Raw genomic sequence first — 15,845 nt, forward strand, 5'->3', positions numbered from 1 at the left:
TAGACATAGTTATACAGATGGTCAAGACAGAGGGAAGGAATCGCTCTTTGTCTAGCTCAGTTAGTTAGAGGGAGAGGTTAGATGAGTTGCTTAGGTCATATGCTCAATTTTTAAGTGGCTGGAATCAGTAAAATGACTTATACCCTGTAATTTTTACCTCTGAACCACTTCTTTTCAGCCCAAGCTGAAACTAGGGGGCTGTTCCTGGAGATGTTGAGTCCTTTTGTATTTCCCTGGGAACTGGCAGCTGTGGAAAAAGAATGTCATCAGAGGAACAAAATGAAATTAACAGTGATAAAATCCTTATGGATTCAGGCTAGCCTGTGGGGACTGAGGACACTGGTGAGGCCACATAGAGTCTTGCCCTGGCCCTCTGACATTTCTGCCCTTACACCAAGGCAGTGGGTAGAGTAGGGTACTACTCAGGACTTGGGTTGTCAGTTGGAGGTGTCTGCTTGTGTAGCGGAGGTATCTGCTAGTGTGGCGGAGCATAGCCCCTCTACCATGACAATCTGAGCTCCCTGGCTCACGATCAGATTTTATGTAGTGCTGCAAATGCTCATGCACACTGCCAGGGCCTTGAGAACCCCCAGGGCAGGAAACTGAGGACCTCTGTGATCAGCATGTTTGTTTCACTGCCAGCCTGTGGCATCATATGTTCCCTTTAGGTTTAGTCTCCTCTCTTATTCTAGTTTGGTCCGTGCCTGATGAGCCCTGATGTGTCTGTAAATAGATCCTATTTACATTTAATTGGTAAAACCAGAGCGATCTTCAGTTTTGTTTGTAGGAGGGTGATAGATGCAAGTGTTGGTTGTTTGCATGGAGATCTCACAGACTGCAAAAGCAGTCACCTGTTCCATAAAATGGAAAAAAACCCAGCCAGGCTGCCAAGTGCCTACTGAACACCAGCTGGGAAGTGTCACAGCATCAAGCAGTCCAGCTACTGACTGTGCTCACAAGCTGAGGCAAACCCAAGGATAATCAGGTAGCCTAACGGTGACAGACAGCTTAGGAAGGTGGGTTCAGAGGCTTCCCTACAGTGTGAGTGCAAGCACCTAGCCATAGTGTTGTTGGTCCTTCCCACTGGGTGATACACAGCCTAGGAAGTTGGTCTCAGGTGCTGCATAGTATGTCTTGCAGAAGCCACTGCTGGGGGCTTCTGTGGTGTAAAACCAGACCTTGGAGCAGCTTGTCTTGGGGAACCCTCAGTACATGCAGTAGATACATTCAAGTTGAAGAAAATATGATTATGGACAGCATTTATGTCCCCCTTCCTCCCACTGTGCTACAGTGGGACAAGTAAAGCATTGTGATATCAGGACATGGAGAACTATACAGAGTTTGTTATTGTAGACTGTGATTAAAAGGAGAAACAGTAATGGTCTGAAAATACCGAACCGTAGCCATACAGAGGAACAATTATCTACGTTCATTGCAGTCTATATGCAGCCTGTGTGACAGGGATACTTGCCTTATACTTCTGAGGGAATGCCTTCAGCACTGAATATATTGATGCAGTGGGAGATTCCTGGAAGAGTTACAGAGCCTTAACAGTTGAGGGTTTTAAGAATAAATCTGCTTAAAGTGTATAAAACTGATGATTAATTCAGACAGGGAAGTGGTGGAATAGATGTTCTATCCTGTTCCTTTCTAACCCATGTTCTGTGATTCCTGTTGCATCAGGAGGCTAAAAAGCTCTCAGAAGTCTCTCAATAGCAGGTTTGCATGTTCTACACCATTTCCTTGATCATGGTGGTTTCAGTCCTTTGTCTAGTGTTATAAAACCAATGGGATATGTGAGTGTAAGTGCTCCAGGATAAGTAAAAGAATCATTATGACATAATTTTCAGTGCTTTTTCTGTAAGGTGAACCTGGTGTAAGGCAGGTTCAGGTGATAAGTAGAACCCATGGCATACTATGTTTGTGAAGGCACAGCTTTTCATCGTGTCAGGTGAGCAGATGTTTGAGAAGTCACTAAAATTTTTTATCCTGCTGGCTGCCTGGCTTTCCAGGGCGCATGACTTTGTAGAACTCTGTGGAAACAAGGCTCCTGTCTTAAATTAGTACAGCCAAAGATGAGGCAAAGTAGAGACAGCAGTGTTTCACACACATCTGCAACAGAAACTGAGCCCAGTACTGACATGGTAAAAGTGTGGTAACTGGATGGTTATGTCTGTGCATCTGTTTCCTGGGTATTTCGAGATGGGCAGATTCCTTAGCTAGAAAGAAACCTTCAAATGCCTTTGCTGACTTTTCTGCTTTCAAAAGCCTTTTGCCACCTTCCATGAAACTTGTGTTAGTGTAATTTCCCTGCCCCTTCCCATTTGCACATGCAAACAAGATAAAATCCAGGCTCAAAACTTTAATTGCAGAGTAAGAATAGCCATAAATGGATATTGCATGTTACAGTCTGTCACGTCTCTGAAGGCACGAGATTTTGTCAGGGCTGTGTAACTGGTTTCCAAACTTCAAAATGCCCCAGCCATAATGTTTCAAAAATCATCGGCCAAGACTTCCTTTTTATTTCACCTTGGTTGCAGCGCACTTGGGCTGGTATTAGGAAGAAATTCTTTACTGTGAGGGTGGTGAGGCACTGGCAGAGGTTGCCCACAGAAGCTGTGGCTGCCCCATCCCTGGTAGTGTTCAAGGCCAGGCTGGATGGGGCTTTGAGCAACCTGGTCTAGTGGAAGGCATCTCTGACCATAGCAGGGGGTTTGGAACTGAATGAGCTTTAAGGTTTCTTCCAACCCAAACCATTCTATGATTCTACAATTCACTGCTAAGGACAAGGCCCAAATGAACAGCAATAAAAGAAGGAGACAATCTGCTTGAACCTGCAGACTGAAGGCCTGTCTCCTTGACACGATGCAGATGAACTATTTTTTCTTGATGCTAAAGGCATGTAAAGCCACAGAAAAACACTAACTGCTGTGAGTAAAGTAGTCAATAAATTACCATCAGACTCTCCCTTCTGTTTAAGTTTTATTAAAAGAGGTGCTAAGGTATTGTACTGTATGCAGTACATCATATTTATTACCAAAATTAACAAATATACAAAACTTATACATGTAATTTTCTTACATCCATTTATTGGTTTATAATACTGCATTTGTTCAAGTAGGTTATCTACAGTATGTAAACATCCCTTGGATTGACCTCACACAGATTAGGAAAGCCCATCTAACCCATGTAGTTACCAAACATAGTTTTTTCTTTTTTTAAAATTTATTTGGCTTTCATTGGTAGAATCTAATCTTCACATTTGGCACATGGAAGAGACATCTACAGTGCAAAAGAGGCAGATTTTCTGGTTTTGTTCTGAACAGTTTAGCGGAGTCATGGTTTTAAGGAGCCAAGAATAAATTTACACAATCTTGATAGGAGATGGATTAGTGTTAACGCCAATGACTTATAGATCAGCCATTAAACTAGAGCAGAAATTCAAAGCCTCTTCCTCAGCCCTCTCAGCCAGGTGGAAAAAACCCTCAGCCTTGTTTCTGAAGGATTATAAAAGGACTCTGTTAGCAACAAAGAGAGAAGGTTTCCTTTACAAAGAGCCCTCCGAGATTCCAGTTTCAATTTTCTGCTTTGTAGAATTTTTTCTTTTTTTTTCTTCCTCTTGTTAGCAAGCAATTTTTTTTTTTTTTTTTCCTTTTTAATGGGGGAAAAATGACTGGTGGGGAACAGATATTCTCTGCTGGCAATTTCTTAGTGAATTGGAGATTACAGTTGGAGTTCGTAGATTTTTGAACCCAGAAGTACAGAGCTCAGTAAGCTGCCGTGTACAAGGGAGAGAGAAAGGGAGAAAGAGAATAAATGTCATTATATTCCAGCTGTGGAGCTTTTCAATTTTGCTGTATAAAACAGGAAAAAACTTTCTTCCTTCTGCTTCCCACTGTTTCACAAACGTGACTTAATTTAACTGAGTAAAGCTGATCCAGAGAGACCTTCATTCACACCCTTCTTCCCATTCTCATTCAAGCACCGTATTGCTATTTTTTAGGAGGCCTCACTCATGTCCATGGAAGCATCTGATGAGAATGGACCTAACTGGACACCGTTTTGCATGGAAACTCCTCTGCCATTCCTCGTCTGTTACCACAGAGCCCCACTGCTGTCCGTGGCACCGTACATCTCGGCCAGCTTTTTGAAGCGCGGCCCCCAGTCTGTCAGGTAGTCATAGCTCTGGTCTGAGTCTGTCGTCACCGACTGTAGGGAGCTGAGTGACTCCGCCACCGAGCCATTCCCTTCGAACATGTACGTCTGGAGGGAGTCGAAAGGAGGTGCCCACAGGTCCATGTCAGCTTCGTACAGCTTAGCAAGCACATAGTTGTGGACGTTGTTGTCCATGACGCATGCCTGAGGCACATATCGGGAGAGGCTCTCTATTTCAGGGAGCATGTCCTGTCGGTTTTTCACCACCAGCTGGGCCTCCCGCGGGTTCCACATGGCAGCAATATCGAAGGCCTCCGTGTCCTCCTCCCCGCCACCCTCGTCGTCATACCTGACGATGTTCTCGTGGATGTTCTCCTCCTCATCGATGATGTATGGCTGCTTCCGCTGGCGCCGCATGGAGAGGATGAGAAGAACCAGCACTGCAGGAGGCAACAGAGACATGGGGCCATCAGTGAAGGGGCAGATCTTATGAGGGCTTTAGACTCCCTGCTGCCCTGTTTTCCCCTTCATGAGCCCAGTCAGTCCCTTGGATTTAAAGAGCTGTGGTGTTTGCAGGCGGGTGGTGTAGCAATCCTTAATCCCCAAGTCTAACTTAGTAGTGTGAGGTACTGCTAATCTGTCCCTTTTCCAGCCTTAATTCTTAACTCTCAGTGACAAGGCATGTACATCCAGTGGTGCTTGTGATGCACTATAGCAATACTTGAGCTACTTTTGTTAGCCAGATCAGACAATCAATAACAGTTTACCTGCAGTGGCACACAGCTTCATAGAGGTACATTTTTTTCCTGCTGTGTAAGAGGCTTTTGCAGCCTGCTTGCAGCCCCCAGCCCAAGGTCTGACTCTTTGGCTTGGTGCTGCGCGTCACATAGATGGATGGTGCCAAGGCACCATGGTGGTACGTTTCCCTACATAGCAAAATGCAGAGCTAGCCCTTTGGTCTCCTCCAAAGCTTTTTTTTGGTTTTGTTTTATCTGCAGTCCTATTGCAGTGCTGCTGTGCTGGTGCTCGTCATCCTGTCCGTGCTTCTTAGCATGGGGACAAGTGGTCATACAAGCACCAGAGACCTTTATTATTGAAAATGTGCCATTAACTGGTGACTGTATTTCCAGGGCTAGAACTCAGCAAAGGTTTTGAATGCTGAAATTTCCACCTGAGGTACCTAGGCTCCTTTGAACAGCCAGAATTGAGACACTTCTAAAGAATTTTTCCTGTATCTTACTCCACTGTTCCTCAAACTGTGTCCCCTGAAATTTCAGGGAATGTGTGTTTTGAACTAATATCTCATGACTCGAGAGAGTGAATGAGGGCAGTGCTGAAGTTCTTTTGGTACAAGCAGCTATCAGGGGACATAGAAAGTTTGGGCAAGAAAGGAATGAAATTTATTTGTAGAGACAGAACACATGCAAGATGCTCAGCTCTTTTATAGCAGCACAGGCATCATTTTAATGTAGTGCCTCAAGGAAAACGTATGGAGGTGGGAATATCTACTGTCAGAAGACGAGATGGAATAGGGCTTACTATTCCTGTTTCCTGTGAGAGCACATGATCAGAAACTGCTGAGGATGAGAAAGCAATCTGTCCCCAGCCACAGCTCTCAGGACTTTCTCCTGGCATACCTCTTCCAGGAAAGCCGGGTGATATTAGACACCCTGGCACTTTGGCATCTGGCAGAAATATTTTGCAGGCCATAGTTTTCCCTCATTCCTAAACCACAGGGTCTGAAGCCATATGCAGCTGACTATACCATCTGGCCATCTGGTACTTGATTTGGCCCTTTCAGTGTGTGTGTGTCTACGTATAATATATACATATACATAGATGTGTGTGTGCACGTGTGTGTGCATCCTTCACCTTTGGTTGACCAGCAACACCCCTGGCCAGAGCTGAAGAGCCTGACCTTTTTCAAGAAGCCAAGGATTTACCAAGCAGGACGAAGATGCATGCAAGGATCGCAATGAGTGCCCCTCTGCTCAGGCTGACAGGGAGGACATAGGCCTCTGCGTTGCAGGACATCACCATGCCGTTGTCATCGCAGCTGCACACGTGCACAGTCAGTGTGCCTGTACTGCTCAGCATGGGGCGGCCGTTGTCACTGATCAGGATGGGGAGGTAAAAGGTGTTCTGCTCATGTTGTCTGAAACCAGAGCGTCTCGTCAAAATCCATGCCGTGTTATCTGAGGGTAGAAAATAAATGGAGAGAAGAGCTTACGTGCAGAGCACATGAATTCAGCAGAGAAGGAAGGTTAAAAAATCACCCCTAGACACACACAGTTATTTGTCTTCTCTCTTTCTTTCTTTGGTTTGTGTCAATTTGTCACAAATCAGCATTTTGCTTCTGCCTCCCTTATTACAGTCTCTTCTCAGGCCACAGCTCCAAACCTGCAAGGCATACACACCTTAGGAGCTATTTTTACCCCTTCTGATATGAAGTGCCCAGAGCAAACTCACAGCCTCCAGATTTAGCTGAAAGAGCTTTCAGAAGGCATGACAGAAACAAACAGTTGAAGGAAACTTGTTGTCCCTGTTTGTTCATGCTCAACATCTTTTCTAGACCTCACTCTTAAGCGCTGGCACTGCTGGTGTATAACCCTTGTTGACATGTTAAGGTACTTTTCATGTTTTTTGATATATGGCATGGTCATCTGCTTGAGTCAACAAAAAGACAAAGGAAAAAACAGATTGCTATTCTAGAGCAGCAATGAGTTGAAAACTTGCAACCAAACATTTTTTTCAGTGCAATACATGCAATTTCATTGGCACTTTTGCCATTGAAAGGAGTCAGAATGCTTTATGTCATCATCGTCAGAACTATTCTGCTTTGATATGACCATTCTGCTTCATTTAGTGTGACTGCCTGTTTTTTATATAAATCAAAAGTAATCAAAGTGATGCTGCTGAAAAAAATAGTAAAAGAGTGACCTAACAGTCAGTTGCTGTTGGTCATTTCAAGCGAAATTCCTACCTTTGGGGCTTCTTCTCCATATTCAGCATCTTTTTTAAAATGTCAGAATTTCCCAATGGCATTTGAATTCCTGCCTACCCTCTCCCTCAAATTCCTCAGACTGCACCATGTTTCCTAATGAGAAAGAAACTGAACTCAGGAATTTGTTCTTCTCATATCACAGGAATGCCTAGGCAAAATCTTTGGAGATCAGTGATGATTTTTTAGTGCTGACTTTCAAGCTTCTTCGCCTCAGAGACTTTTGGAAAGCATTAAGACTGGATGTCTGCAATGTGAACTGGGCCACCTGGGAGTCAAAAGGAACCTGCGTGAAAATTGGCCCTTCTTACAAACATGTCTGCAAGTCTTGGTCCAGCAATGATAAATGGGGAACACAAGTAATTTTTCTCTTTGGCAGACCTACCTGACCTGACCCCATGCAGTGATGCTGTGGGATTTTGGGAGCTGAGTTTCATGCAGTTTCTTTTACTACTTAGTTTTGTTTCCTGTTTCCTTGGTTCAAAAGAGGCCACAGTCGGGCCACCTGCATCTTCAGCTTGTTGCCAATGTACATTTGCTAAGCCTGGAAATGCAGGATGCCAATCGGCTCTTCCCAAGTGGGTTGGCACAAAGCTGCTGCAACCCAGAAGTGGCAAGAAACCTGATCACAGGTACACTGTGGAAAAAACCCAAAATATCAAGAAGGGATTGTTCTACTTCCTTATTATTTCCCTATCAATTTACTGCTAAAATTGTAATCTTGGGTTATTTTCTTCAGTGCAGAGACTCAGGTTGCATGCAGATAAATCAGCTGTATTATCTGCTGCAGTCTGAACATCAGAAATTATTTGATGGCTTTTAGGAGTGAAATCAGGAGCGTTATATACAACTGGCTATGGAATATAAGCAAACTCAAGCTAGACTCACTAGACTTGCCTGCTAGACTTAAATTATGCTCAGAATTCCATATTTTGTGCTGCAAATCTTACAGCATCATATGGTACTGGTGCCCATACCCTTGGACTTTCATGTGCCCTCTAGTATGTGCTTTACAGCTATTAATACCACATCTTTTCAACACTGGGCCTGTTCTAGCATATGAAAAAGCAGCCCAAAGGGCAGAAAATGGCCAAGTGCCTGCATTTATGCTGTGTCAATGGAAATGTCTGAGTCATCTTAACAGTGTACTAATTTGGTTGCTTTTCTCTTTCCTGGGTGAAAGACTCACTCTCTTTAAACCGACTTACAACAGGAGTAACAAATTCTATTCTATGTCTAGGTGACAAAAAACCTTCATCTTATGTGAAATTGCTCTTTGTGAAGAAAAAAAGACTTCATTATTCTGAGCTGATCATACTTTGCCTGTAAAAGAAGTCGAAGGCAGTAAACCTGGCTGAAGCTGTGCAAAATCAGCTAGTGAGAGATCTCAAGTGTTTTTAATCATAACTTTGTCTTTTCAGGCCAAACCCAAGTCTCTATAATCAAATAACAATAATAATTTTATACATATATATATTTGTTTTTGCTGTGATATGCTGAACATATCACCCACGTCTTAAATGTTCTTGGTGACAAGATTCTCCTGGTGACTCTCAGCATTATGTTTCATCCCTTTGTTTTGTTTTGCTTTGCAATAGTCAGGCATCCAAATCATCCCTAAAGAATCACTTTACCTGTTACTTTGCAACTGCAATATGTTGGTGCCAAAGCTTGTTGTGTGACTCATCAAAAGCTAATGTGATCTGATGTACTATTGCAGTGTGAAGGACACGCCGGGATGTGGTGCAGCATGGCAGAAAAAGGACTACACAATTTTCTTCCAAATTTGATATCTGTTAAGCCTCACCCGTCAAGAGAAGAGGGCTTGTGAGGACATGAAAACCCCATTATATAATAAGAAAAAAAAGGCAAGCATGATAAGAATGCACAACATTTTTGCATCACAACTTCCATCACAGCTTCTTTTGCTCACAAAGGCTGGATAGTAGCACTTAGCTACAGTGCTGAGCAGAGATACTGATGATCACAGCATAGCTGGTCCTGAGCCTGTGTCATTAGAAGGAGGTGAAAACTGTACTTCCTGTAGGCGTACAGGCTGGTGTCTTTATGTGGTTGTGAGAGCAAGCCGTGGAGTATCTCATTCCTGCAGCTTTCTGCCCCACTGAAATTGGTGTACCTCCCTGGAGAGGTTAGGGGAATTAACCACTGTGTAGGTCCAAACACTGAGATCAGAGCTAACCACCACTCTTCTTACAAGAAAAGCTTGTTTTCTTTCTGTGTGCATCTGTACAAGAACGGGGGATGGTTAGTGCAGAACTTCTGTTAGTTTTTAAAACCTAATTGTAATAATTATGAATATAGGGAAATATACAAAGAAATATTTCACCAGGAGTGGCAGAAAGAGCACAAGGAAGCAGGCATTACAGATGCCACTGGCTTGAGGAAGGGTTCACATTTTTCCTTGGGGATTTTCAGCTCACTGCTTTTGCTCTCTGCCGAAGTGTGAGGTAGACCGCGGTTTTAGGGGAGGAACAAACAGCCCAGAATTTTCTAGGACAAGTTTAAACACAATGGGGAGGACTGCCAGAGGCTTCTAATGATGGTCCTGGCGGTGGGATGACACTGATACCTGCACCCATGAAAACGTCTGCTCTCTTCATCAGTTTACCCAAAGATGAAGGCCAGCAGTTAAGGGTCAACAGAAGATCAGCTCAGAGTTTAATCTGGAAATGCAGGAAGATTATTTTGTTCATCCCATTCTTACACCAAGCCTCTTTTACTTTTCTCTAGCATAATCTCAGTAGATTAAGAAGCAGGCAAAGATGGCTTGACAACGTCCTACATGAGTAACCAAAGAGATGGGAGACTCCAGCTCAATTCCCTGCTTTATCACATATATCCAACAAGGCCTTGGGAGGTCATTTAGGCACAGATCTTTTCAGATACATGTCTATCTCCCACTGATTTTACTGAGCTCAAAGGGAATTAGGCATGTAAGTAGCTTAATTTCTTTTTGCCCTGGATCCCCGACTGTAAAAATGGAGAACAATAGGATTTCTCTGTCTACCAGAGATATGTGGAGAATAAATAGACTGAAGAAGTTCTCAGAGACTAAAATGACAAGGGCCAAAGAAATATGTAAAACAGCTCATCAGAATGCAAAGTGTGATCTATCTGTTGCTCAGTATAAATCAAGGTTTTAATTGTGCCAGGAAGGCTGCATGTTTTGCAGTTTCTCCTACTGCTATATTGGACAACCAAGTAATCAGCACAATTGCAAATCTTAATAGCGCCTTCCCGCAGCCTGAGAAACATTGCTGTCTTGTGTTTACATGTGGAGGCTGTGACTAGCAAGGACGGTTCTGTTTCTTGTCTTGCCACCCTGCGACATACAATATAGCTACCCCCTCTGTGACTGTGTCATATGATTTATGTAGTCCTTAGTGGTCTCTAGCTGAAAATATAAATATAAATTATTGTTGCTGAAATGACTACTGCATTCCAAATTGCTGAGGCACTAAATTAATCCTTAATGTGTATATTTCAAATAGTCAGTGGTTTGATACTTTACATTTTTTATTTCAGGTCTGTAACCAATAGTACCCTAAGCTTCTTGTGCTGTATATCTCTGGAAAACTGGTATTTTACAGAGAGTGGGAGGCACAGCCATTCAGTCATTGCTGTCACTATAAATTATCACAAGTATGGCCTTAGACAGAAAAAGTGCATCTGATGCTGAGAATTTTGTTTCTTTTTTTAGAACAATGCCTTGAGGATGAAATGAGCCTAGTTTGCCAAATGCTTTAGCAATAGTTGTGTTTTATTTGTTCACTTATTTTGGCAATATATATTCAAAAATAAAAAAAGAGAGACAATGGGAGAGAGAAGGGGATAAAAATGCAAGAAATTGTGCGTGGAGGCTTCAGGGACACTATAGAAAGAAAATTGGTTTTAGGATGAAAAAACATTAGTGTGCAGTATAGGAGGGTTCCAAACTTTGTAAGTAGCATGTTTTAATAGATGTTTGCAGGGGCTTCTTTGTTAGCCTCAACATTGCTTTTTCATATGCCTGCAGAGGCAGAGATATTATGGAAATACATGCGACAAGCAGGCAAGTGTGGGAGCAGGGGCAGGCACGCTGCTTGGAGACCAGCACAGATGCTGCAGGTGGCCCGTCTTTCTGCTCATTTATTCTGAATCGCTTCCTGATCTGCTGTACTTTACATACTAAACTCCTACTGAAATCCAGCCCCTTCATATTGGCTTTCAAAGCTCTGCACCAGGTCACTCAAAGTCCTCCCTCTTTCCCCATGAAGGCTGTTGTGGATCTGACCTAAGCACCAGTATCTGCTTGTGGAGATCCTCTAGCAACAGCAGTCATGCAAAGGCTTGCCACAGTGGGGCTTTCCCGCAGGCTGTAAGCCTACCAAAGCTTCCCCAAAAGAAGTAAATTCCACTGGTTAGGACACTCATGTGCCAGTACTTTGCCATGAGTCTACCCGCTGGTATTTCAGTTTATACTTAGCAGATCTTACAGAGACTTTAAGCTGTATGCTGTTATCCCCCTATGCCTCTGCACATCCTTCCCTATCTCCTGCCCTTTCCTACAGAAATGAGGATGTACAAAAGAGGGAGAAAAATAGCGCTTGGGAGAAAAGACTAGAACAGCACTAGAACCTTCCCTTTCTGTGCCTGGGAGAAAACATGAAAAGTACAAAAAAACCCCCAAAGGAACAACATAATTCCCTTCAGATATGTCTCGTAGTTCCAGTTGCTATCCTACCTTTAAGCATCTCCTTTTGAACGAACGCAATTTCCACTCTGTTATCCAAGATGCCTGCAACCTGGCCACAAGATCTGAATTTGAACAGAACACTGGCACATTTCATCAAAGAAGAAAAAGGGGCCTATTTCTAGAGAATATTTATAAAGAAGAAAATATCATATAACCTTCAAGTGTATTAAGTAATGTCATTTTATTGCTGCCTTTAAGGAGCAGGTGTCACTTGGTATTATTTAAAATGGCAGTCTTATCACACAGTGTAAGTCACATCCTCTCAAGTCCAACTCAGGCATTAGAAATTAGAGTATCTAACTGTCTGTGTCCACTTTGATTACCTTGATTGTCCCTTAGAGTAAAGTTGGGGTTGTTGGCTGCCTCTGGAGCCAAGCTATAGTAGAAGTGCTGACCATCCTGTGGATCATCCCTGTCGATGGCGCTCACTGTCTGGATCAGCTACAGAGTATGACAACAAAGCAGAAACAGTTGAGAAGCAAAATATATATAATATGAATAAACAGATATCATATACATTTATATATATAAGCAAATGGAGCATTTGAATGAAACTGTCTTGCAGATGTACAGTAGATAAATCAAAAAGAGACTCAAAACCTTGCAGGCTTCATATATTTTGCTATGATCATGCAAATCACCTTTAAACAGAGGAAATAGTTGGTTTACTTCGAATAACAGACACTTTTCTCTCATGCATCCCTATTTTCTGTTGCACATTCATTTTTTCAGGGTGTTCAGAAGACTCATTGTGCGTTAGAGAGCTTGTAAGTAGTCCATGCTTATTTTCAACTTAATTTTGCAGGTAGAAAAGGATTTCAGGTTAATTATTTTATCACTCTTAATTTTAAGTCAATTAAATTCTTTCCAAGTTGTCAGTGGAAAAGAGAAAAAGTAATGGCAACCATGCAAACACTCTGTGTGTGCAATATATAACATCATGGAAAGAAATGAAGACAATGTTAAACCCATAAAGAGATTTGTCAGCTAGCCTATAGGGGCTTAGTAAAGTAGGTCTAACCGCTTGAAGCACAGTGAGCTATAGCTCTGTCTGAATAAACATTCTGACATCTTTTTAGTCAAGGAATAAATCTTCACCTGGATTTTTGCATTCAAAAGTTATTTTTGAATTCAAAGGCAAATGTCAGACCCATAAAGTCTTGTTCACCACCTTAAAAATTATTTCAGAACTTTTCAAAGAGTGGAAACAGAAGCTGTCTTTCTTCACATAAGGAAATAGTTTAGAGTGCATTTCTCAGAAAACTTATTATTTAGGACACTCACATTTCAAAACCAAGAAAAAAAGTATGCAATGATTTCTACTCCCTGTATTTTTAAGATCCTCTGTAAATTAGGGAGATGAAATTATCCTATATGTGATAGTTGTGAGACAGTTGTCCCAGCAGTGAGTAGCTAGTTCATTCTGCTTCACAGCAAGCTGGAAGAAGCTTCAGTGAACACACGGCGATATTGCGAGCATAATTTTTCCTTCACAAATCATGAGTGATGTGTCTATACGTTTAAACTGTGCTAGTCAGTTTTGCACTAGGAGACACAAGTCTCCACTGTGGACCCTGGCTGGCAAAGCACCCAAGTTGCCTCTCTACAAGCAATGAGCAGTACAGCTCATGCCAGCTCCAGTGAGAGACAGATCATGTCCATCTGTGACAAAGGCAGACCTTGTTCAAGTGATTTAATGGGCTTTTAGAAGGGAGAGGAGCAAAAAGGCTTCACTGCTTGCTTAGACGTCCTGGTTTACAGTGTGTGGAGAGGGAAGTCCTGTGTTGTCCATGACTCTCTGTCCCAACAAAACAGGTTCAGCTTGGCTCCCCTTTGAAGCTGATGTAGTTTGTTACACTCAAATCCCACAAGTCCAGGGTGCTTAAGGCTCTTATAAATAGGGTCTTTTAACAGTAAGCCTTGTCTGCCACAGGTGGGCCGGGATAACTCCATGGCATTTCTCATAACACTTCTCTCTTTGTTGCTGCTACAGGACACACTGGGTGTTTGCCTGATGGCATCTGCCCAAAGGAAGGCTTAATTTCAGCCATGAAGCATATTGTGCAGTGATCCTAGAAACTACTGAGGGAGAAAAAAGAGGTACTAAGTATGATGCTAATCCCGGTGTGATGTACTTGCCTTTGGAAAGCAGCACAGACAGCTGTTGACCAGAGTTCAGGTGAAATGTGTGGTTAGCTGAACCCTCTTTTCAATATTCACCCTTTCTGACATGCTGCCTTTGTGTAGGACGGCATTCCCTCCCCAGCCCCTGGCATTACCAGTGTTTCTCACCTGCCCTGCTTTGGCATTTTCACAAACAAAAGCTTCATAAAACCTTGCAAACTCCGGTGCATTGTCATTCACATCCAGGACTTTCACTGTCACAGAGACGCTGCCCACCTGAGAGGGGTTGTCTGGAAGAAGGAGGCACAACGTAAAGAAAGGCAGTGTACAGGAAGGCGAAGGGGCTGCTCCTCACGTTGCTTAAGAGGTAAAGCAGTTTTTTGGGTACTGACTCATGTTAAATGGCATTTTCCCATAGGCAGCTGAGACTGCTTGTGGGTTGTATGACTTGGAGTGAAGCTGCAAATGCATCTCTCTCTAGCCTTGGCTTTTTCTAGCCTTTCCTTTCTGATCACATCTTTTTCAAACAAATTCCATGAAAACTTGAACCTGATTTAGTCCAATGGGACTATTTCTATAACAAAAGTTATAGACAATGCCCAGTATTTTGCTTTTACTGTCCCTTGATTGGGCAATAGTATTTGTTAAGCCTCTCTGCTGGTGGCACAAATTAGAAAGGGACTCTTTTAAGGATAGGTTTGTGATTCAGATCTCGTTGAAAGTGGTAATTCTGCAGTTCGGAATTTGCTCAGAATTTATGTTCCTTGAACTCACAAATGCTGTCAAAGTTTTGATACTTTGTACAGATGAGGTTAAAATGTAGTAACACATGAAACCGTATAGAAAAGCTTTCACTGGAGCTTAAAATTGCAATGAAAATTTTGCATTCTGCATGCCATCATTTGTGATATTTCTGTCCCATGGGTTCATTAGCTTTCTTTGCCAGTAAATCCATACATCATTTCACATATCTTCACAATTTCCAAACTAAGTGGCCACAGACTTATTTTTTACTGTTTTTTTCCCCAAAACATATTTTTTCCTTTATTTAATGTTAAAACACTAAGCAGAAGGAAAAAAAAAAAAAAAGGAAATTCATTATTATGAGGTCAGAAAAGGTGCAAAAATCCAGAAAATTCTTAAAAAAGAGTATTCTCACCTACTTTTTCACCATACCACTTTGTGCATTTATCTCCAAATAGATCTCCCTTTATAACAAGGAGTGATATGTTCATATAAACAATAGAGAATTTTTTTATACCCTGGAACTTTCTTTAATGTTCAATGTACCATATCCGTAACATATGTCACATTGTATCATTGAGATAATACTCTTAAACTATATTGTTTCTCCCTAATTTATAATTTAATCCTTCATCTTCCCACATATCCATACATATCTTGCTAACACACCTGTCATTATGTCAGATGAATGTCTGCATTTACACTCTCAGCAATATTGATATAACTTTCTACAGCAGCAGCTTTATTCAGGAGTGCACAACTATGACATTTTTGCAAGTATTAACTAGACTAAAATACTGTGTTGCGCATGTACAGATCAAACCCGACAGAGTATTGATGGAGAGTGAGTCAAAAGAAGACATGCCTTTGTATTGCTCTCACCTTTGAGTGCTGCTGCAGGGGCAGCTACTACACACTTGTGTGTGTATTTGGATTTACATGGAATTGCAATGGCCACTGATGACTGGAAATAAAACTTGCATCAAAATAGATGGGGGTGAGATCCTATCATGTCACCAACTCCTCACTATTAAAAAGGAGGCAGAATGGGTGTGAGATCCTATC

The 15,845-nt window shown here is 42.2% G+C and overlaps 1 protein-coding gene across 1 annotated transcript in view; it reads right to left on the reverse strand.

The window, feature by feature from the left end:
- Positions 1–3,015: 3,015 nt before the first annotated feature.
- The window catches only part of CDH20 (cadherin 20), a gene marked incomplete at its 5' end in the record, with an annotated part of 43,007 nt that continues 30,177 nt past the window's right edge, over positions 3,016–15,845 (reverse strand). The window contains 4 exons of the mRNA XM_080610639.1: positions 3,016–4,595; positions 6,099–6,350; positions 12,236–12,353; positions 14,205–14,326. Of these exons, the coding sequence (XP_080466765.1) occupies positions 4,096–4,595; positions 6,099–6,350; positions 12,236–12,353; positions 14,205–14,326 (992 nt within the window). The 3' untranslated portion in view covers positions 3,016–4,095. The remainder of the gene's footprint in view (positions 4,596–6,098; positions 6,351–12,235; positions 12,354–14,204; positions 14,327–15,845) is intronic.

This window comes from Psittacula echo (assembly GCF_963264785.1).
Source record: "Psittacula echo genome assembly, chromosome: 2".
Lineage (NCBI taxonomy): Eukaryota > Metazoa > Chordata > Aves > Psittaciformes > Psittacidae > Psittacula > Psittacula echo.